The sequence below is a fragment of the Haemaphysalis longicornis genome, unplaced genomic scaffold (genome assembly GCF_048455015.1).
Source record: "Haemaphysalis longicornis isolate Haplotype H1 unplaced genomic scaffold, Haemaphysalis longicornis Haplotype H1 scaffold_10, whole genome shotgun sequence".
Classification (NCBI taxonomy): Eukaryota; Metazoa; Arthropoda; class Arachnida; order Ixodida; family Ixodidae; genus Haemaphysalis; species Haemaphysalis longicornis.
Window position 1 is genome coordinate 70044452 of NW_027526204.1, and position 22566 is coordinate 70067017.

Sequence of the window (22566 nt, forward strand, 5' to 3'; positions counted from 1 at the left end):
GTGTATTTGTATGCTGAACCCCCCTTCCCCCTCCTCTCCTCCGTGCTCCCCAAAGAGTCATTGCCACGGTTTTGCTACCTACGTCATTTGAGCTTTCTTTGAAGTTGCCTCAACCATTTAAGTTAATTTTTTTAGGGAGGGGGCTAAAGTTCACTGATCGTTGTTGTCGCGGATGGGCTGCAACGTACGACTGCAGCGCCGCTCTTCCAAACGGCTGTCCACAGCTCTGCGTAGTACGATTATCTTGACTACCTCCGTTCGGAGACGGTGCCTCTGCAAATTTCCCACATCCCAGTGTCCCAGTCTTGTAAAGCCGTTTGTGCTCGTTGTACCGTGTTGCGCGCTTGCGTGCAGTGTTGCCGCGCGGGAAGCAGCAGTTCAGAAAAGTAGCTCACGCCAGTGCACAGCCGCGCGCGGATAAAGCGTTGTGCGGGTCCGCCTGAGACGCCCGGAGATCCCGTCACGCTGCTGCTGAAGCCCCCCCCACGCTTGTTTCTGAAAAGGTGTGTATGCTTCCGCACGTCTTCAACCCTTTTCCCGCAGTTGTTTTGTAGTTGGAGTAGCAGGTGCTGATCCCTGGCGTGGTTGAGGAGTGACGACCCCGATGACGTTCGAACCCTCTTCCGCGGACTGCCCATGTCGGGTTATTTTACGCAACCCATAGTCATGAAACCTCCTGCAGTTACTATTCGGAGCCAACGTTCGATGCCACCTTAAATGTAGCGACGATAGAACACAGGGGAAACTGTGTGCAGCGATTTTGGTGAGCTACACGAAGCATAGTGACCACATGCAGTGGCTTTGGTCACCGACGCGAGAAACGTATGTCAGTGGGTGCAGTCAACAGTCAGTGTGGGCGACAGCCACTAGCGAAAAAGGCCTGTCGCATTCGCTGATAACTGCTGCTGCTGGCCGGAGGGAGAGAAGTGATTTGGTGAAAGAAAGGAAAGGGAAGTGCACTGGGGATATTATTGAGCTCAGTAGGGAGCTCACCTGCATACAACCCAGTGCGGTGGGGAGGGGAAGAGGGGATAAAAGACTTGGGAGGAGGCTAGGGGTGGAATAGAAAAGGTGTTAAAGAGAAAGACAGGAAGAAAAGAAAGAGAAGAGAGAAGAAAAAAAGAAAAGAGGGGGGGGGCATTACATAGGCGACAGCGGCACGAGTGTTCGGAGCGAGTGTTTGTTCAGTAGCCTCAGCTACAGGCGCTGGGTTAGTCCAGTGGCCTCGAGGAATGCCAGGAGGTGGCTGAACACTTGACGACGGGAGCTGGCAGGACCCGTCGGGAACAGCAGGTTCTACAGGTTGTGTCTGGGCCGTCCGAGACGCTGGAGTGCAGCCTGCAGCACTGCTCTGTGTGCTGGGGGCAGGACAGGAGCAGGTGCTCCAGCGTCTCGGGTTCAGGGCAGTCGGCACAGGCGGGGGAGGCGCGTCGTCCTTGGTGGTGCAGCAGGGCCGCCACCTCGCAACAGTTGAGACGTCCCTGGTGAGGCACCCTGGCAGTACACGCGGGGCCTGGCCAGAAACTACTCGGGGGTACGGGTGTCTGGTCAGGGCATTCGGGCCAGGATTTGGCGTGGGGTGTGAAATGCCGTCGCGGCCTAGGAGGCGGGGGTACCTGGCTGGTGGGCACCCTTGGCCAGAGCGTCGGCCGCCTCATTGGCTGGGATGCCCATGTGGGCCGGCAGCCAGTGTAGCTGCACAGTGCAGCCGCGAGAGGCCACCGCGTGCAGCTTGGCCACCAGCGACCGCTCCATGTGTCCACTGGAGCTGCCCGGTTGGTCAGCCGACTGCAGCCGCAGGAGGGCTGGCCGGGAGTCCGTAAGGACGAGGGCCTTGTGGTCTGGGCCTGCCCGCTCGAGCAGCAGGTCCGCAGCCAGGTGCAGGCCGGCCAGCTCCGCGGTGGTGGACGAGGCGGGGAAGGGCAGGCAGCACACCCAGCTGGCGCCAAGTGCCGGGGCAGTGCAGGCGGCTGCTGCGTTGCCCGTGCGGGGGAGCACCGACCCATCCGTGAAGACGTGGAGGCTGGCGTTGTTCTCCAGCAGGGCAGCCACCTCCTGGTAGATGGCCTGGTGCGGAGTGGCCCTCTTGCTGCGCACCCCAGGCAGCTTGGTGTTGATGTTTAGGGCCTCTCCTGTGCCGGGCGGTGTAGGCTCTAGAGGGGGTCGCTGCGGCACCATGATGTCCTCCTCATAGATGTGCAGCAGCATGCCCATCTGTGAGTTTGGACGGGCACGGAACCGGTGCAGCAGTGCAGCCCCGTCCGGGCTTTTTTTGCAGGCGGTCAATGTGGCGCAGGCCAGCCTGGAAGGCCCATAGCTCGATTGGCCAAGTGACTGCCTCGGTGTACGTGGCCACCACAGGAGATCGGCGTGGGAGGCCCAGGCAGAGCCGGATGGCCCGGCGTTGGTCGAGCTCAAGCGCCTTCCACCGAAGTTGCTCTAGGTGGGCGAGGGGCAGCATATACAGCACAGCCGATGACGCCATGCTGTGGAAGACTCGCTGCGCAACCTGGTGGGAGCAGCCGTTGCCTCGTGCCAACAGCCTCCGCACGCCCTGCTGCACCGCCGCAGTGCGCTGCCGCAGTGCCCGCACAGCTGGCAGCCATGACAGCCGGGAGTCAATGAGCAGCCCCAGGTATTTCACCTGGCGCTGCCATAGGAGGGGCTGGCCATTGAGGGTGATGGGTGGCGTTGCCCTGCGGGCCCCGGCACCTCTCGGGTGCACCATCATGGCCTGCATTTTGGCCTCTGGGAGTGCAGGCTACGGCTTGACAGGAAGGCAGCCACTGCTCCCAGCACCTCCTGCAGGCACGCCCTCGCGTGCTTGCCCAATCTAGTAGGCCCGTGTGTCCAGATGGCGACGTCGTCTGCGTAGACTGCTATACCGGACAGGCGCTAGTGGCGGCGACGGCCCGTCGCTGTCGCCCCCGGCGCAGTGTAGGGTGTTGCGACGATAACTGGAACACTTTGAAAATTTTTCCTGAGCAAACCGCCGCTCTGTTCGTGCACAAACTTCACACGAAGGTCGCATTTTGTGGTCTATTTTGTTTGATACCGGGAACAACGATGGTATTTACCTGTGTATTGTGAAAATAAATAAACGCTGTGTTGAAAGGTACGTCAAACGTACCCGCGGCATTTCTTAAAGATACGTCAGACGTACCCGCACAATTTCTTAAAGATACATCGGACGCACCCGCAAGATTTCTTAAAGATACTTCGGACGTATCCGTGAAACTTTTAAGTACGTCGGTGTATTCGGTTTAACTCGGCCCAAACATGCAGCGTGCGTTCAGCGTTTTCTCGCGTCGACATCGCGTCGCCAGAAATGCATGGCGATGCGAGCTGAAACCCTGAAACTCGAGCGACGCCGATGTCTACGCTCGCCAGATATCGGCGTTACGCAGCGCGAGAGAGCATCGGAAAGCGAGTGGCAGCGTCCGTCTTCGTGTGGTTTGGGGTCATTCCTTTCAGCAGAAAATAATCAATTTGTTTTTAACTTACGGTAATCGTGGCCTTGAGACAAATTGCAAGCTATTTCTGTTCGCAAGCACTCATCCATTTGTGGCTTGTTCGGCTTTCATCGGGGAGATCGGGGATCTGCGATAGCTTTGTGTGAATTAAATGAGGGAGCTCTGGTTACTAGCTCTGGTTACATCGCATCCAGTATTAGCATAATGTGGCTTGTCAGCAAGATCAGTGCGTGACGAGCAAGCGTTATCAACGCCAGAGTTCTGGCGCATTCCATTCCATTCGTAGCTCCCGTGGCTTGCGCAGGGGAGACCGGGGATGTGTGATAGCTTTTTTTGACTCAAATAAGGGAGCTGTGGTTACATCGCTTGTAGCACTAGCATTATTGTCCCCGGCTCCAAGATCGGTGCACAAGAAGTGAGCGTTACCACTGCTCAAATCTCAAATACGACCAAAAGAACGTGCAACCGACACTATTCGTGGGCAGCCTCAGTTGGTACACCGAATTCTTCAAACCTCCTCGTCTCCTCGCGTGGTCAAGCGGTTGAGAGCCGGGCTTCTGTTTCGAAAGTCCGTGGTTCGAATCCTAGCAAAGACGATATTATTATTTTTTTTTTGCGGCGAGGGTTTGATCAGTTTTTTTTTTACAGGGTACAGACAGGGTGCCAGAGTACCCTGCCTTTCAACCTACAAATGACGTTCGACTGTAACCTCAGTATCAAGGCAGCGCTGAAAGTTGTTTTGCTTACAATTTGAATTCATGAACATGCAGTCGGTACGCAGCATGAAGGTTAAATCAAGTAGCAACTAAAGCAGTTGTGCGAGGTGCGTCTTCGTTTATCATGCTAGCTTATTTTGTTCCGATTTGACCGTGATGGCTCGAGATACATTTCGCAGAATTTCAATATTTGTCTGCCTGATGGCGGCTGATTTGGCGGCTGAAAATGGCGGCTGATTTGGACGTGCGAGCAGAAAACCGGGTTTTCTGATCGTCTGCTAGCTCATTCCTGGGTGCATTTTCTGATCGGCTGCTGCACCATTCGGCTCCTTCCTACCGTAAATCCCAAACGTGCGTTTCGCTCTGCATACCCCAGGTGGTTCCATCATTCCAACGTCAACTTAGGCTGGCTCGCACGTCCAAATCAGCCGCCATTTTCCCATAGGCGAAAATCGTTTTTATTTATTTTCAAAATACACAGGCAAGAACCATCGTTGTTCCCCGTATCAAACGAAATAGACCACAAAATGCGACCTTCATGGGAAGTATGAGCGCGAACAGAGCGGCAGTTCGGTCAGGAAAAAATTTTAAAGTGTTCTAATTATCGTCGCAACACCCTGTATATTTGTTTTCCTTATCGCTGTCGCCCCCACCGCTTGATGCCTGCATTCATTGAAATACATTTCTCGCGTCGCTCACCAAACCGCTGCATGTGGTCGCTATTTAAGAGCAGAACCGGGCGTCCATGCTGATTCGCATGTGCAAAATACACGGAACTCGTAGCAAATGGAAAATTGTGAGTGACGCGCATAGTTTTCCTGGTTGAGAGGTGTTGTGTCAAGAAGCAATGATAGAAATTCAAGGAAGAACGTTGGGCTAGTCTAATGTCAAGGGCCACGGGAGGTTTCTCTTATTGTCCACAGAATCTGTAGTTACTTGGCTAACGATGCACAATGGACATGGTAGAGCAAAAGCAAAGGGCCTCATTGCCAGAAAGAAGCACCAATTTTATTTCACTTACAAATATTCTTTTAGTCTCGTCAGCCAATTGCCAGTTTTTGTCCGGCACGTCTGTAGTAAAATGTGGGAAAACTGCTGATACCGAGGACACAGGTTAGGTCCTAGTTGCAGTGGCCGCTATCAAGTTTGAAGTGGAAAGCAACAATGTTGTGTGTCGAGATTTTGCCGCACTCAAAGATCCCCAGGTGGTCAAAATAATTTGGGGTCCACCACTCCGGTGCACATTTAGGCGTAGCAGCATGGTGAACCCCTATAATCTGAATTTTTGAAAAATGGGAAATGTGCAATAACTGCTTAGCTACTATGACACACTGTTGAGGTAAAGGCGAAGAAACCGTATTTACTAAGCCAGGAAGACTTGACAGACTGCACCTAACTTGGTGGTGAGGACTAACAAAAAAGCAGCAGCGTTCGCAGTGTAAACTTCTCTTTTCTCACACCCAATTTTCCTAGGGAGGCACACACCCAAACATGGAAAAATGACCCTGCGTAGGAGTTGAAATAACACCTGCAGGATGAACCCTCCCCCTGTGAATGCACCGTTCCCAATTCATCAACCAGAGGACCGCACGGCAAACGCAGCAGTTCAATGTGCAGTTGAACAGGTGGAGTACAGCCTCATTCTTGGGACGTGAACGACGTCGGACTCTGTCGTCGCGCGAGGAGTAGCGCAGTTCCCCCAGGAAAAAGCTGTTTAAATCGCTTGTCTGACACAAAACCTTGTAGTGACTGAAGTAGCAATGCATCTAGCCATGGACTCATCTATGGCTAGACAACATCGTCTCGGAGCATATCTTTCAGTTCGAGATGAATAGCTTTATGGCTTTTCAGTGGAACTCGGTAAGGGTATTGGTAAATGAGTCGCTTGTCTTCGTCGCTGATGATGCGATGCTTGGTTGTTTATCGCGCTTTGGACGTTACTGCAAAGCAGTTGCTAAGGAAGTCGATAACGGTGCGAAGCTGTTGGTGTTGTGACATTGTCAGGTGAGGGTTTACGTCACTTTTAGCAACTTTTCTGATTCACTCTGTGTGAACAAGAGACTTCTAGGCTGTGTGGCATGTTCTCGTCGCTTACTGTGTCAAGGTATGTGACTGCTGTCCTGTGTGATAAATGCTGGTGATTCATGCTGAAGTTTGCGAGAAGTATTTCTGTCTTTCGCTTGCTAACGTCGACTAGGCCCCGGGCTGCACAGAGCTGTCAAGCAAACAGCAGTGAAATTTTTTGTTCAGTAATACATAACCGACAAGTGACAATAACGACCATGCTGGTTTGGGGAGTTGAGGTACTCTTCACTAATATGCAGCGCTGGTCTGGACAGGTTCCCCTTGTCGTCTTGCTGAGGCTCAAAAATGTAACTTAATGATCCCGTAAGTTGATCACAGCACCGTATTTCCTGGTGAGGTCCAATGTGGGTATTGGCCGGGATATAGAGCTTCAATCGAAGTATTGATCGTTTTGAGCCTTCCTGCAGCAGAACAAAAAACAGCTTGGAAAAGTCGAATCTCAAATTTGAATCCAGGTAGTGCACACTCCAGTAGGCAGCACAAGGTGGCCAGCAACTGTCCTGATTTGTGGCCCACAGCGTGGTGTCATGACTTTATGAAGCTTGGATGCGAGTGGCCAGCTGATAGCAGACTAATCATTGCCAGTATTGATGAGATCAATTACAGGGTGATTGCCATTGGTGACCGGGATGTCTTGTGGAAACAAGTTCGTTCTCTTAAAAAAAACATTCAGGTTTGGTGGTCGTCATGTGGATTTTATTGCATCGATGGATGTTCTGGAGTTTGTTGTGCAGCGGCCTCACCCTTGGAGGTTGCTGGGTTCAATTTCCTTGGCGTGGGCTCGGGAACAGTCCTTGTAGATTGAGGAAAGCCTTGACGGCTGGACGAGTACCTGCGAGGTGAAGGTGATTGCAGCGTATGAGTTGCAGGTGAAGTTGACGACAGCTCGTGGGCAGAAAGGTACTCATCGATTTCTTGGATCACTCCCCATAGCGTGGTCGAGAAGCATTTGGCGAGAACCCATGAAGTCCCATTTGGCAGCAAGGGCAGTGGCGGAACAAGGGACCTGCTTCCTTGCAATGGTAGCAGAGGGACCTATTGTCAGATGTGTGCCACACAATGCCTTTCCGTTCAAGATGTCTTGGTTAATACCATATAGCCGGGTTCAACATGCACTCAGCACTGTGTCAACCTGGGGCAGTGCTGAGGCCGGCGTGCGCAGCCCATCCGTCTGATTGTGACGTTCAACTGTACTATCCTGAATGCAATAACATCCTTGTACGTTGGAACAGGGCTTTCAACATCAGCTTGTGCCACAGGCGTTATTGCTTGTCAAACTTCATTGTGGACGATGTCGGTAAAGGCAGCGAGTGTTGGTCGGCATTCACACTGCTGTAGTATGTGCAATTCTTCACGCATGATGCTTCATGTGAGCTCCCGAAGGGTCTGTTCACCGTTGATTCCAGAAGCAGAGGCAGCCACAGTGGCTTGACACCCGTACCGCATGGTGCGCTGCTGCAGTGGCCGCACTGGAGATGTCTTCGAGATCAAAGTCTGCAGTTGTGTTTGGTGGGCTATGTACAAGGCCAGCGAAGAGGCCTTCCTTCACGCCATGCATCCGGTAGCACACCTTCTTTACTTCACTCATACCAGGGCCAGCTCACCTGAACAGGTGCGTCGTGTCCTTGAGGAACATAGAAACGCTCTCATTTGGTTTCTGACCCATGGATTATAGAGAAAGTTCGCCCTTTCCTTTTTCTTGCTCCTGGTGAGGTGGCGAACGATTGCCACCGAAACTCTAACCAGCTTGTCCATAAACACTCGTGCCTTTTGAACCACGTTCTTGCTGAATCCTCGACTGAGAAGTAAACATTTCTCGGCCTACATTCATTGGACCGCTGGTTGTGTACTGCAACGCGAATAAAATGATTGAACTACTCCTTGACATTGTCGAAGGTATCACCGAAAAACAACTTTGGTATACGTTGCAGATGAACAACCAGCGGTAAGAAGGCTCCACTGCACTGGTTGGTTTGACAAGCTGTTACGGTTGTCGTAACGAGGCGGTGTCACCAGCAGGCAAAATTCTGGCCCTCGCGGTGGCCCTCGGTTGGGAATGGAACCTGTTCCTCGGCGCTGTCGTCTGCTAGTGACTCCACGCAGCTCCGCACGTGTGGATGCGCCGCCAAGCCAAATAATCCGGTCACGTGCTGTTGACGTCACATATCTGTCCGCCTCCGCGCGCCTCCTCCTCCGTCGTGTGAATCCCGCTTAACTGGACAAACTTGAGGATGATGTGCGCCTGATTTTAACTTTAAAAAATAGAATTTCAGAAAATGGAAGAATTTAAAATACAAAGATTTCCATCACATGTCATGCTGTTTACTGATGCAAAAGCACCACATATCGCCCAGGGCGGTTCTTTGTCACTCTCAAATTGTAATCTGTTGTGGACTATACCTATTAATGGCCACTAAACACTTATGAAAAAAAAATTACAAGTGGAGTTTATCTGTGATGATTGCCTTTTTGTGATGTTATGGCAGGTTCAGGGCCATAGTTGAAGCGGCTCAAGAGTGACGAGGCAGATGACCATCAAGCGAAAAGGGAAGTCTCTATGCCAGAAAACAAAAAGATAGGAAAGGAAGCAGAAAAAAAATGGATAAAGAATTCTAGAAGTCAGGCGTAGCACGTAACCCACTCTAGCAGCAAAGAGAGTTTGAGTCCAAGCCCACGGGGAATCGCACAAGGAAAGTTTCGCAGTTTTTGCAGGGGCGACGGTGAGTAGAAGCTCCTGTCGAAGTAGACTACCGCTGGCAGTTGCTATCGTTGATGCGGCGCGGCCCCGACATCCTAGCACAGCCACAGCGCCGTGATGACGGTACCGTTGATTCGCCCAAAGACGCTGGTTGGCTGGAAACACAAGCACTGCTTGGGGTAGTGCTCCCGCAGTTCGGGTGGCTGCTGCTGGACCGCAGGATCTTAGAAGGATCGGTGTACCCGCAGTCCGGTCGACTGCCGCTGGTCCAATAGGCTACCTCGGGGTAGACGATCCGCCGGTATCTCCCGATTGCTTCTAAATCTTTCTCGAACACCGTGTCTCGTTCCTCTTTTTCTTTGCCTCCCTACTCTAACCACGAATAAATTGGATTGGACTATATACTGGCCATGGCATGCCAGTATTGCCTAAGTGCGGTGGACTTGTGGGTGCTAAGGAGTGTAGGGCTGGGAGGTGCTTTGTCAGAACGGCGCAGAAATTTGAATTTAGCATTGGATTTTGGGGGGGCCTTACACAGGGGGGAGGGGGAGCGCTTGTTCGGAATTTTAAAGTATGCGCGCACGCAGTGATAGTGTGATAGCGCCTGAAATCATGGCTAGCACAGAAGGAACAGAAAAATGCATGCATGGTGTATCCTTTGTTTTTTTATTTGAAGGAAAGGTGGCTACTAGTTTAGCGACTAGTTTACAAAAGCCATGTCTAAGGGTTAAATTGCCTGCATTCCGTCATCTGCTGTAAGTGGAGCTGAAGTGAAACTGCCAATGGGTTACTGCTTGTCCTGTTGCTATTTAGTGCCTAAATCTTTATTGGTGGCTGTTTTTTGCTTTCAGAAGACAGAATACCTACAGGAGGCATACCTCGGGCAACAGCATTGCTGCCAGAAGGCTGCGTCGTAGCAATGTATAAGGATGCAACCTCCAGCCATGATATATCCTGCAGCCGAAGCACACAAGCCACTGTTCCTACCAGCGCCATAGGTACTGGCCTCTTTAATGTAACTACTGATCTGTATGCATTACTGAACATGAAGTTTCTTTGCAGGTACACAGTGCTTTTCGACATTCCTGATCAGTGCAAGCTCCCAAACAGAGGAGGAATTTCCAGGTTAGGGTTCCCATGTTTTATTCTCGCATGAGCATTCTAGCATAAATCATTCAACGCTATTGAAAAAAGCATTGGTATTAATAGGCGCATTCTGAATCATTTTTGTAACATTTCTGCTTGCTTTGCATGTGGTGGCACCCACAACCCATGAAGATATTTTATTCGAACTTAAATTGCATGAAGTATGCCTTAGTACTGTGCTGGACACATTCTAAGAAACCTGGAAGTGGACTTGGGCAGTAAAGCTGATGCCAAGCACTGAAAACACAAGCACCTTTGAAGTGCCGGACATAAACATGATACGGCACTACTGAAGCCTAATTCACAGCAACATTCCACACAATTGCTGTGGCTCTATCAATGCAGTGCGAGGGCCCTTCTGAAAGCAAAACAGCCACCAAGGCCACAAATTTTATATAATGAAACAGGGTCTCCTGAATGAGTCCTTACAACTGGCAGCTACATTGGCAATATTTCTGAATGGTAGGTGCAGAATTTTGATTCAATAAAAGGTCATTATAGCGAAGGGCACTGCTGTTTCTATGCATATTCCGCCTTCGTCAAGGACGGGAGTGTGATTTCAGACATGATGTGTTTGGTGCATTTCGAACATTTTTAAATGCATCAAAGCTTTGTATGTTCATTAGCAATAGCCTGAGCAAAAAAGAAATTCCAACTTGAGCAGTTTGTTGTTACAAAGATTTACCTGACACTGCCTCCAAACCTTGGTGAGAAAATATTTTATTGGCTTGTTTGAGTATGAATTTCTATGCAAAAATAGATTGCCACAGAACTGCATAAAGCGCATAAAAGTACAGCTAGGAACACACCCTTTAGGTTGTCATTTTTCACTCAAAGCGGTGGATTACAAGAGGAGTAATTTGTGCAAACTAAAAAATATTATGAAAGAGGGGGCTTACATCTGAACAAAAAAGGGTTTTAAAATTTTCAAATACCGAAAATTTATTCATGCTCATCAGCAAAATGCGTTGTAATACTAAAATACTTCGTGTGGGTGCTTTTTCAGGGAAGAAAATTACTTGCCTTATACCACGGCATGCTCTTGGCGAAAGCAGTTTTCTGGGTGAAGTTCAAAAAGACATTGCAGTCATTCATAGTGTAAACCACAGTATCTGAGGTGTGCAAAACACACAAAAGGGCTGGCTAATGCCTTCTTGGCGTAATTTTTGTGTAACAAGCCTAGAAAACAAGTTTGAGCCACACAAGTGCAGGTGAATTCGTGGTATGTCTACGTTTCTGGTGTAGAGAGGAAGGCTGATGAACTTTAGCATTTCTGCTGGTGTAACTTCTTTTCATGATGCATCAGCTTCTCTATAGCCTAGTTTTTCTACTATCGTGGTCTGTGCATACTTATTTGTGTTTAAGGAAATCATTTAAATTGCTTGTTAGTGAAGAAAAGCTGATTGGGGTGGTTCTACGAGAGAACGGACGTGCATGGACCCGTGCATTGTTTTTTTCATGTATTTTTATCGGTAATGCGCAAGCCAGTGAATAGCCTGAAATGTCAATTTGTTTTCCTCTAGCATGCGCGCTCCGCAAGAAAAAAATTTCAAAGGTAGCAAAGGTGACGCAGATATCTGGTGGCTCTGCAGTTTTTTCCAGCTTTGGGGCTTTGCACTCAACAAGGGTTGATCGTTCTGAGTAAAATTTTTTCGAAAGCAAAAACTACACCAAAGTGACCAGCGGGTCAAAACAAATCTTGCGTTCTGCCCTGAACAAAAAAATAGAAAAGAATTGTGAAATCACCTCAGGTGCTAGATTTTCAATAACTTTGACGCCCCCCATCTCTGCATCTGTAATTGTGACCAACTTGTGATACGGAATGTTGACCGGATATTTGTAAACATATCTGCAAAATATTGTCTGCCTAGAAAACAAATATACCCAAAAATAGGTTGACTTTTTCTAAATACAAATAAAAATCACAACAAAAAAAATCTCGATTTTTTTCAAACTTGGGGGGAAAAGGGACTCCTCAGAGGGCAACAATACTACTGAAAGACATGTTGCATCGTTTTGTTTGTACCAAAGTTGTAAGTGCCTGAAACCATGCATTTGAGATGCGACACCGTGCCGTGTGCTCCGATTCTGCCGCTGTTTTCCTGACTTCCCACTTCGATGAAAACGTGTCTGTTCGCATTCTACAGCCAGACCAGGTATTTTTCAACCTTTTACGTGCTTTTAAAGGGAAGTCCGCGATATAATATTTTGTATTTGTGTGGATGTTCTACTGGATAAGTGCTAGCACACCTACGCTGGTGGTGAATACACGCCAAAAAGTGGACCTCTGCGGGCATAATGTTACTTTTAGCATAATCAGAGCGGGGTAATAAAAAAGCTTTCTTGGTGTGTTGCTGTCGTAACTGACCCTGTGTCGGCCACTTGTTGAAAAGGAGGCACTTGTTTAAAAATGGAGTACTTGTTTAAATAATGATAATTAAAAAACTGCGATTGATTTTGATGTTGGAAAAACACCAACATTTACCAGGACACAAATATAGCATGGAAATCCCGCTGCAAAATCTTTCTATAATGCAGCTCCAGTCACAGCGGGAGTGAACTGACAGAAAAAGCATGGCTCTTAGCGTTTTGGCACGATTAAAATGAAATAATGCATGGTAATTTCCTGGATGATGTGGCTGATATTCAAAACTATTTATTTTCTACTTAAGCCTAACAGAAAACAGGATCATAACCATGTGATCCCATGATTCACATGATCATAAAATGAAATGCTTAAAGCATTTTAGTTGCAAATTGGACGTTCACACATTCAAACAAAGCACACCAAATTTTTGTAAGGGGCATCTGAAAGGTCCCCCTTAGTTCTGTGCTATGTAGGTAACTCACAAATAAGCAGGGCTGCATTTTAGAGACTACAAAAGAAATTTGAGGCAGCTGAACCTGTTAGGTCCTTTATTACAGCCAATTCTTTACCTTGCCTAAAAATGAGTCCATGCACCAGCGGCATCTCGGTTGTGCATGTGCAGAAGCTCGCAACCTCTTCGTTAATTCAATGTCGGTATATCTGCACCGTCCGTGAAGACAGATGTCTAATATTTGTTGGAGGGCACCCAACTTGCATCTCCTGCAGAAATGCGCCCGTTGTGGAGAGACAGGGAGTTTTAGGGTGCAGCCCTTTGGCGGCCGGCTCTGGCCTGAGCCGCGTTGTCGGCGTAACCGAGTGAACGATGGCAGGTGAAAGAAAGTGAACGATGAAAGAAAGCAAAGGAGGAGAGTGTCGCGAAATTGGGAGGGGAGACGGTTCGCTGTGGTGACGCAAGCCAGCACTCTATGAAAGTGTGCGGTGGGGGAGGGGATGGGCCAGTATGCTGTGGTTGCACAAGACACTCGATGGCGTGACCCTTTGCGAGGATGGGAGGGGGGTGTGCATGTGACTGTGATGTGCGTTTGCTCAAGACACACTTCATGGTCCTTTCCTGAGACTCACTTCACGTCGTCGATGCAGAGGCTCATCATCACTGCCCTCGATAGAACCCACGAGTGAGTTCTGCCTCAGCACACTGCTTCTGGGTCTAAATATCGCATTAGGGAGTATCGTAATCGCCAGCCAATTTTTTTCACTAGTGACTATTGGGAGGTCAATGCACCCTGCATCACACCCACCTGGTACTGGGTCGGCAGTCATCACAGTTACAAACTTTTGTTAACCTGCTCTTATTTTTTCCTACAAAAACATTACACCCACAAAGGCTTGCTTTACGGTGTCTGCCACAGGTGTAGCTGTGCTAGCTTATTCAGTGAAACATCGCAAATATAAAAAATTAAAAACGTGGATTTCTCTTTAGAAGGACGTCCAAGGTTGATAAGTACCTGGTGTGGCCTCAGAGTGTGACAGACACTCTTTCATGCAAGTGTGAAGCCAGAAAAGCAGTGGCAGTAGCAGAGCACATGGTAACAAAGACGTGTGTCAAGCGTGTGATTTCAGCCACATATAAACTTTACAAACATCTGGTCAGCATCACCTTTAATTTACACAGGGGTCACAATTACAAATACAGACATAAGGGCCGCTAACGTTAGCAACAATCTAGCGTCTGACGAAATCTAGCATTAGCAACAATCTGGCGTCATAATTTTTAGTTTACAGAAGAATGCAACATTTGTTTTGACCTGTTTGTCATTTTGGTGTACTTTTTGTTTCAAACAAATTTTAGTCAGAATGATCAAACCTTGCTGTGTACAAAGCCCCAAATTTGGGAAAAGCTAGTCGCCAGAACTCGTGTGCCACCTGCACTTTTGCAAATTTTTTTCTCTTGAAGTATGCAGGCTAGAGGAAAATAGATTTTAAGCTATTCTCTGGCGTGCGCATAAATCATGAAAGAAAAAACAAGAAATGCTTGTGCTCACCCACGTTCGTTCTCTCGTGAAATCACCCTGGAGCACGTTGATGGCGCTCAAAGCGGTGTAAGCTTATGCCTGTCTTGTTTTCCTGGCTGCCTCCTTGGGCAGAACTCCAATGTCCATTGATAAGGTAGCAGTAAATCTCGTAGAATGCGGGAACCCTGTGGAATTTAGGTCTCAGTTGTATATGTGCATTCCCATTTGTCGCTGTGCATGTCACTCAATTGCAGGCGACGCGTGGTACGCGGTGAGGCAGTGTTCACAATTGCGACTAGGATGATGTGACTGTGTGTAGTGGTGTTGCTTCCCATGCTATGCACAACGTTCTTTGCGATTTCGTGAAACACTTGCACTCAACGATAAAAGGTATATTATACTGCTTCGAGAAGAACATCTGTAAAACGTGGTACTTACCTGGAACGCGGAAACAATGCAGTAAGAATTGCTGGTTGCTGGAAGAGGAGTTGAAGGTAACTAGACGAAGCGAGAAGTTTTCAACTCATTATTGGATGCATAAATGCGGACATGTACTTTCATACCAAGACATTGTTATAACAACCCGGAAAGGTTGCTTGTTTTTATGTACAAATTTTGGTTCATTTTGGAACTCCACAGCATTTACTTATACTATTGAATGTGCTCCGATTAAAGGAACAAGAGGCTGCAAGTTAGTCTGTCTCAACATTCGTGTAGATATCCTTGTAAATGGCTTGCTTGTACAATTCAACACATTTCCGCACACTGATGTGCCCCATGCAATTAGATTTCGTCAAATACGTATGTTTAACCCGCCGCAACAAGCGCATGCCAGAGAGCCAATAGTAAAGAAACCTTTGGTTTTCGCTATGCAGTGAACTCGAGCCGTGATTGGCTAATTGGTTTACAATTCCTTCATGGGATGAAGGAAATTCGTTCAAGAGCAAACAGATGCAATGTTGCAATGCAAAAGATAGTGGCGGCCTTCTCTTCAGGTACATCATTCACAAATTCAGAGCTGTTGCTAATGGGAAAATATACTACAGGTTGTGCAGATTTGCGAAGTTTACGATCTCTGCAACCCGATGTGGAATTATTACGCACTGCCATCTCACTCGGCAGCTACGACAGTTGCTTTCCTCCTGGCTGGACTTCACAATCACCTGCTAGTTCAAAAATTATGAAGTTGACACCAAATGAGAACTTATTACTCCCACAAAATGGCTGATGGGGCCAGAAATTTACCCACTCCTTGCATGAATTTCGAGCCGCCGTTTGAAAATTTTGGGAGCCCATGCGCAGTTTCAAAAAGGCAGTACATATAGAGTAATGAAGTATTCACGTATGCCTGGCATTTGGTTGCCCACTGTAGCATTAGCCAAGAGCATGTTGGCAGTAACAGCTCTAGTGTCGTGTCACAAAACATGAAAAGGCAGACTCTGACTACCGTAACCTAGTGTGCACTTCTAGTTGCAGCCGTTTTTCCTACCAAAACGACTACCGTAAATAGCAGCATAGGAGAAATTTCTACATAACAGAAGTAAGCATGTTTGCTTCCCTGTAACAAAACGTGTTTTCATTGATTAAATTATGTGTTCATTCATTGTGTTTTATATCCTATTTCCCAAATGTTGAAATAAAAGGTATATCTGAGGATTGTATAACAGTAATTGCATTTAGCTGCTCTGACCACAATTTTTTTCTCAGTACAGGATGTGGACAAAGCTGAAGCCAGTGCCTCGGGGAAATTCCCTGATTTGGGAGGTGGTGCTGACATTTTAGGAAAAGCTGGTCGTCACACCTGCTTCTACATCACAAGGTGGGTTGCAATGCTTGCAGTGTTGTTGATTGTAATATATAAACAGTGTGCAAATCCTGGGCTTAAAACATAAGCTCATTTGGCTGAGTGCAAGAGGTCTCATGCAGCAAATGTACTTGATAATGCTCCTGTACAAGTGGAAACAGGCTGCGCAACACCAGATAAATTAATAGACCTCTACCTAGTATGGGCATCAATATTATCATAGCCAAGATTGTTTACACTAAAAATGGCAAAAGGTTTTATCTGTGCATACTCTTATGCTGCAACATATTAAAGTTGGGGCAAAAGTGGTGGTTTCGGCTGTATAGTTCACATTTGAAAGAATCAAAAACTGGTAGCAATGAAACAAGGAGGAACAGCACACTGCAGTGACTTGGAACAGAAACTTTGTTCCACAGGTGTTTAGGAAGGGGAGGAGCAAGAGGGAAACAAAAAAATGGCTCCAATCCATGCTGTGAAGTGGGTTGGACTGCGAAGCAGTAAACACCCACAACTACTACCCATGCGACATCACATAAATTCACACACATGGCTCTACAAAGAGTGAATCAAGTGACGACCGAATTTTCATCAGTGGCAAAAAGAAAACAGAGAGAAGCGTCTTGCGAAGGGTGAGGAGGGTGGAACGCACGGCTATGGCGTCATCTCCTTTACTGCCTCTCCCATTCTTGTTTCATGCGTCGCCGCCCAGTACCGCCCTCCCCCACTTCAGACGCTGTTCCGTCTGCCGCTAATCTAAACCACGGGAATTCCACTATCATACATTATGTTCTTTGCACATCTCACGAGGGTTTGTGTGAACGCACGTGGTAGACCCGCCACTGTGCTCGTTGGGTGCACCATCTGTCTCCCCGTCTCCATGTGTGGGGCGTAGCTTAGTCGATAAAACGACGGGCTGTCACTCCATTACTGTATTCAGGTCCAGGTCGATTCATGCAATGTCCGTAATTTCTTTTATTGGTTCGTGGGAGTTTTTTGTTGATGCTAATGGTTGCAACAAAACCCTTGGCCGGTAGAGGTATACTGCTTTGCACTAAAACACCAAATAAGTGAAGCCATACAAGTGAGAGGATACAGAGCGAGTACTGAATTTGGTCGCTCGCATTGGCAACAAAGCTGTCATGTAGTGCCCTTTGTAAGCTTTTCTACATGAGCACCGGCATTCTTGGGTAGGAATGGCAAAGTGACTCCCTGTGCCAGTTTTGAGGTTGCTTGGTCTTTGTGCAATCATTTCAATAACACGCTGTCTGACCTAAGCCATCTTTCTAGATGCCGTCCAAATGACATTTGTGGCACCACAGGGAGGTGGCGAGGAGAGTTTTTACACGAATTCCACCTGTCAGCTTTCTGTGATCATGTGTCAGCAGAGACCAATAAGTCTGTGCTCAAAAGCAACAGATCAATGCACCATGTTCTGCCACCATTTTTATCATCTCGGAAACCTAGATACTTATATTCACCTGCCACTCACCAGTGTGCAGGCTTTGAGGTGGATGCAGTCCTTAGAGGCTTACCCACACCCATGAGAATCTCAGATACCAGAGGGCCCAACTAGGATGTCGTTATTAGGTCGTTCTGGTGACATGTCATGAATGTCACCGGAATGATGACTGTCGGAATGTCATGACTTCTCACTGTATCTGCTACAACTCCTGAGTGGCAGACCATTGTCTACTCGTCAGCCTGCCTGTTGGTTGGGTGGCGGTTCTATGTCAATGGAGGTGGTGGTTGCCCCTGGCAGAACCACCCACAGTAGTGTCACCTGGTGAGTCGTGTGTGACAGGGAATACTCCATTTGTCACCCACTCAGGATGCACGAGATAGAACGCACTCTGTGTATGGCTGCACATGGTCTGCCTGCAGTTGGAGACTAGCTCCCAGTGGATACCACATGTGCACAGAGCAGCAAAATCGATCTGAGGCTGTCTGAGGCCAACCAAAATAAAGGCTTGTTTGCTATCACTTGGTGCCTCGTGCATCAGTTGTTCGATTGGGCAGTGGTAAGTTCATGGGCACCCCAGAAAGGCCCGGAATGAAAGTCAAATCCAAGATCACCCACACCCCAAATGGTGTGGTGGTGAGGGACCCATGACTGCATTACCCAGGCTCACCAGAAAGGAATGCACTTCTTCGCTTTCCATCACACAAGCATACTGCCACGCACCTCTTTAGCTGCTGGTACTCACTGTATAGTACCGGCATTGCCCATGGGACATCGCATGGAGGCAGGTGTGGGTGGTGAGGGGGTCTGTATCACCACCTCTCTGGTTGTTGCTCCTGTGGTTGAGTGCACAGGAGACAACAGTTGTTTTTCGGCAGCCTTGTTCTATCACTCTGGTATAGCCTTAGTTAATGGTGATAGAAAACAACCAGTGCAAGAAAGACGATGAGGAAGGTTACAGACACAGACTTGCCATCTTGCATTATCTGTCTAAGAAGTGCTCTTGGCACTGTTCTCCAAGTGAGTTTTGGCAGAGGTTAATTTCAACGCAATTGTACTGAGGTATGCAAACTATCTTCAATGGTATCACCCTTCTAAACTGTGTGGCTGTTTTTTGAAACACCAAGGACTTATACTATTTACTTACACATGCTTAGCTTGTGGCTGTGGTCACTGAGTGGATAGGCCACTGTGAACCTTAGGCCTCCAAATGCCTGCACAGCGAACATGACTACCTTCTTTTGCTTGTGGCCTTCATTGGCTGCAACATCAACATACCCAACCACGTATATGGCGTCACAACTGAACAGGAACTGAGGCTCATGCTTTCTGTTATCAAATGGAAAAGCATAGGTTCCCCATAACTTCTTGTTTTCGGCTGTGTTGAATTTGAATGGAAATTTAAGCCACAGCTGTGTTCTTACTCTGGATTCTTAGTGAGGTATATTTTGTCACATACCCGTATGCCATGTTTTTTTTATTAATCCCCAAACCAGCCAATGCAGTTGTACATTTCCAGCCAGACTTATCAAAAGTTTTTGCACAGGTTATTAGCACATGTATTAACAGTCCTCAAAGTAATTAGGTGAGAAAATACTTTTTAAATGCATGGCATTAGTGTTCGCACAGTGGCAGACCAGGACTGTTTGGCTACCCTTATTTTGTGCTACAAGTTCCAAAGACTAGTTCTCTGCCCTATAACAGGCAAGCAATAGTTGCAGATGCAGTAGATATTTTAGCACTTTACTGAGGTTTTTTTTAAAGTGCAGCATAAATCTCCTTTATACTGTTACTCACAAAAGATGTGGGGATGTTTATGTTCGACTTTTCAGTTGCTATGTTGGTGAGTTTTTCTGTTTTGCACATGAATAAAAAAGCTTTTTCGTCCAACTCCTGATTATATATTAATTTTGCTGTATAGTTAAGCACCTATTATTAATCTAAAGAGGCACTTTTCGCTACTAACATGCTTGTTAGTGATAAGGTAATTAGAGCTAAGTTTATATGATCAGAATACAAATGGTAAATTTTGTGGGTGATCTATGCAGAAAGAACCAACTGCGGGGCTTTTTTAGATTGTTAGTTTGTAAATTGTCAGGCACCTTGTCCTCTCAATAGTCCCTACATAGTGACCGTGTTTGTGTGAACATTATGCAGTTTTTTATGTAAAGCAATGTCATATTGCCTTTTCCTTCACTATTCTCACACAGTTTCTGATATTGTTTCTCATTTCTCCCACTAAGGATTTTTTCCATTTACAGCAACAATATTCATTTTGTAGGGAAGCTGCATTCCTGCTTGCCCTGTGCACAACGCAACCCCCAGACCAGTTATGCAACAGTGCGTCCTACTAAGCCACCCTTCGTCTGTACTCTTTGTAAACAAGGGTTCCATAAAAAATACAGCCTGGTCGTGCACATGAGACAGCACACCGGCAAGCCTATCCACATGTGTAGCACTTGTAATAGGACCTTCACTCAGAGGTCTCACTTGGTCACGCATGAAAGATTGCACTCTGGTGAGAAGCCTTATGTGTGTAGTGTTTGTCAGAAGAGCTTTTCTCAAAAATGCCATCTGGTTGCACATGAAAAATCACACTCTGGTTTGAGGCTCTATGTGTGTAGCATCTGTCAGAAAAGTTTTACTCGAAAAAGTAACCTCAACACGCATGAAAAATTGCACTCTGGTGAAAGGCCATATGTGTGTAACATCTGTCAAAAGGCCTTTACTCAACGAGCCCACCTGGTTTTTCATGGAAAAGTTCACGCTAGAAAGAGGCCCCACATCTGTGGCATCTGTCAAAAAAGCTTCACTCAAAAGCGTCACCTGGCTGTTCATCGAAAATTGCACTCTAGTCTGAGGCCCTATGCTTGTAGCATCTGTGAGCAGAGCTTTACTTTATAAGGCAACATGGTTGCTCATGAAAGATTGCACTTCAGTGAGAGGCACTTTGTGTGTAGCACATGTAATTATAGCTTCACACAAAGGTCCAAACTTATTACTCATGAAATATTGCATTGTGGTGGTAAATAGCCCAATGTGTGCAGCACCTGTCGGAAATGCTTTGCCAAAAGAGACCTGGTTGCTGATAAAAGAGTGCACTCTGTAGAATAGCCCTAATAGTGTAGCTTGTCCTTTAACTTTACTTGAAGTGCCCACCGGGACATCTATGAAAGATTGAACTCTGGTGACAAGTTTATCAGTGTAGCAGCTTTCAGAAAAGCTTTGTTGCAATGTCCCAGCTAGTTAACTGCGGTGAGAGGCCCTACACAAGTAGACTAATCAATAAACCTTTAGAGCAAAGACAAACCTGGTTTTAAATGAAAAAAAAAGGGACTCTGGGGAAAAACACCACGTGTGTAGTTCCTTAAAAGCTTTACCGGAAAATGCGAGGTAGACAAACAAGAAAGAATGAACTCTTATGAAACCATAGATGTGACCTGGGGCCGAATTCTCTAAAAAACGGGCGTCGTTTTGAAGCGACGGTGTAGCGCCATGCAAATGCATGTGTTCTGCGGTTGGGGCCGTCGCTTTGGGGTGACCCGCAGGGGCAATCACCGCAGAAAAGCGCCGTGGCAAGGGCGCGAAGCGACAAGTGAAGCGACGGGGGGGCAGTGGGTGTCACTTCGCGCCCTTGCCACGGCGCTTTTCTGCGGTGATTGCCCCTGCGGGTCGCCCCAAAGCGACGGCCCCAACCGCAGAACACATGCATTTGCATGGCGCTACACCGTCGCTTCAAAACGACGCCTCGTCGTTTTAGAGAATTCGGCCCCTGGTTTGTTGTAAAAGATGGCAGCGGCCCTACGTCTATTGCATGTGTCGAAAGAGCTTTGCTGACAAATGTTCATTTATCAAGCATAAAAAAAATGCATAGCAGCAAAAGTTCCACTTCAAAATGTGTTAGAAATGTTGCCTAATAAGGTGCATAATTTTTGGCGTTTTTTTCTCTGAGATGCGTTTATAAATCTGATAACGAAGAAACGTGCAAATAATTTTACTTTACAATACAGATTTTGTTTTCGATAATTTTGATGTTAATTGAAATAGTTATAAAAAGTAACCAGCTGCAAACATGGTCAGTGCATTTACTGCAGTGGCCACTGACTTTTACAGCACGACAGAATAGTTCAATAACTTAAAGGGACAAACAACTTATTTTTGTCGAGTATTTATTCTCTATCCCAAATGAAAGGGCATCACTTAAAGCACCTTGACGAAACGGTTTTGCTGATAACGCCCGAGAACTTTTTAAATCGAAATTTTTAGATCTACGAGCCGTATGTGTCCCTCTCAAAAATAATGCTGGCAACCATGACATAAAGTAGCTCGGCAACATACTTTTTGTCTGTATGAGAAATGAAAAACGACATCTAAAAACTTTTCCCAAGCTAAAAAAGTTTGAATCGCAGGCAGGGGTGAGACAGCTGCGCATATTGCGCAGTTTTGATACAAAGTTGTTTTCCTGCGCCAGGCTGCTCCAAAAGTTTCAATTCCAAAAATTGCACCACACTGCTCCTAAACAGTCTGAGAGCCAAGGATTTTAACGCTGCTGTCAGTTTCGGTGGGGAAAAATACTTACTGACAGCATAATTTTCCAGCACCTCCAAGGTGATGCTGTTTGTAACGGTTTAATTGATTGCTCATTCAATAAAAAACCCGCATAAAAATGTCCCCGAGATAGTTTTTTCCAAAGTCACAATGTCGTGTGGCACATGTTATATTCTGCGAGTTTTTAAAGTTTTCCCATTAGAAACCATTGCAAAGTCCTGCAGAAAAAATACTTATGTGTAGTGGGGCGACAAACTGCTTGTGCAAGTTGATGAAGAAACGGCAAATTTCGGAGT

General features: G+C 47.0%; 1 protein-coding gene across 7 annotated transcripts; it reads left to right on the forward strand.

Annotated features, from left to right (window-relative positions):
• Nucleotides 1–138: 138 nt before the first annotated feature.
• LOC144158714 (uncharacterized) lies at nucleotides 139–20975 on the forward strand. 7 transcript variants are annotated; one of them, XM_077689793.1, is made up of 6 exons: nucleotides 139–503; nucleotides 2279–2443; nucleotides 9824–9970; nucleotides 10035–10097; nucleotides 16167–16278; nucleotides 19966–20975. In XM_077689793.1, exons 3-6 carry the CDS (start codon nucleotides 9892–9894, stop codon nucleotides 20624–20626), a joined length of 915 nt encoding a protein of 304 aa, XP_077545919.1. In that variant the 5' UTR covers nucleotides 139–503; nucleotides 2279–2443; nucleotides 9824–9891; the 3' UTR covers nucleotides 20627–20975. The 7 variants fall into 7 exon arrangements, with proteins under 7 accessions (XP_077545919.1, XP_077545918.1, XP_077545922.1 ...); XM_077689792.1 differs by lacking the exon at nucleotides 2279–2443 and adding an exon at nucleotides 5663–5814; XM_077689794.1 differs by lacking the exon at nucleotides 139–503 and adding an exon at nucleotides 2120–2216.
• The last annotated feature ends 1591 nt before the right edge of the window (nucleotides 20976–22566 follow it).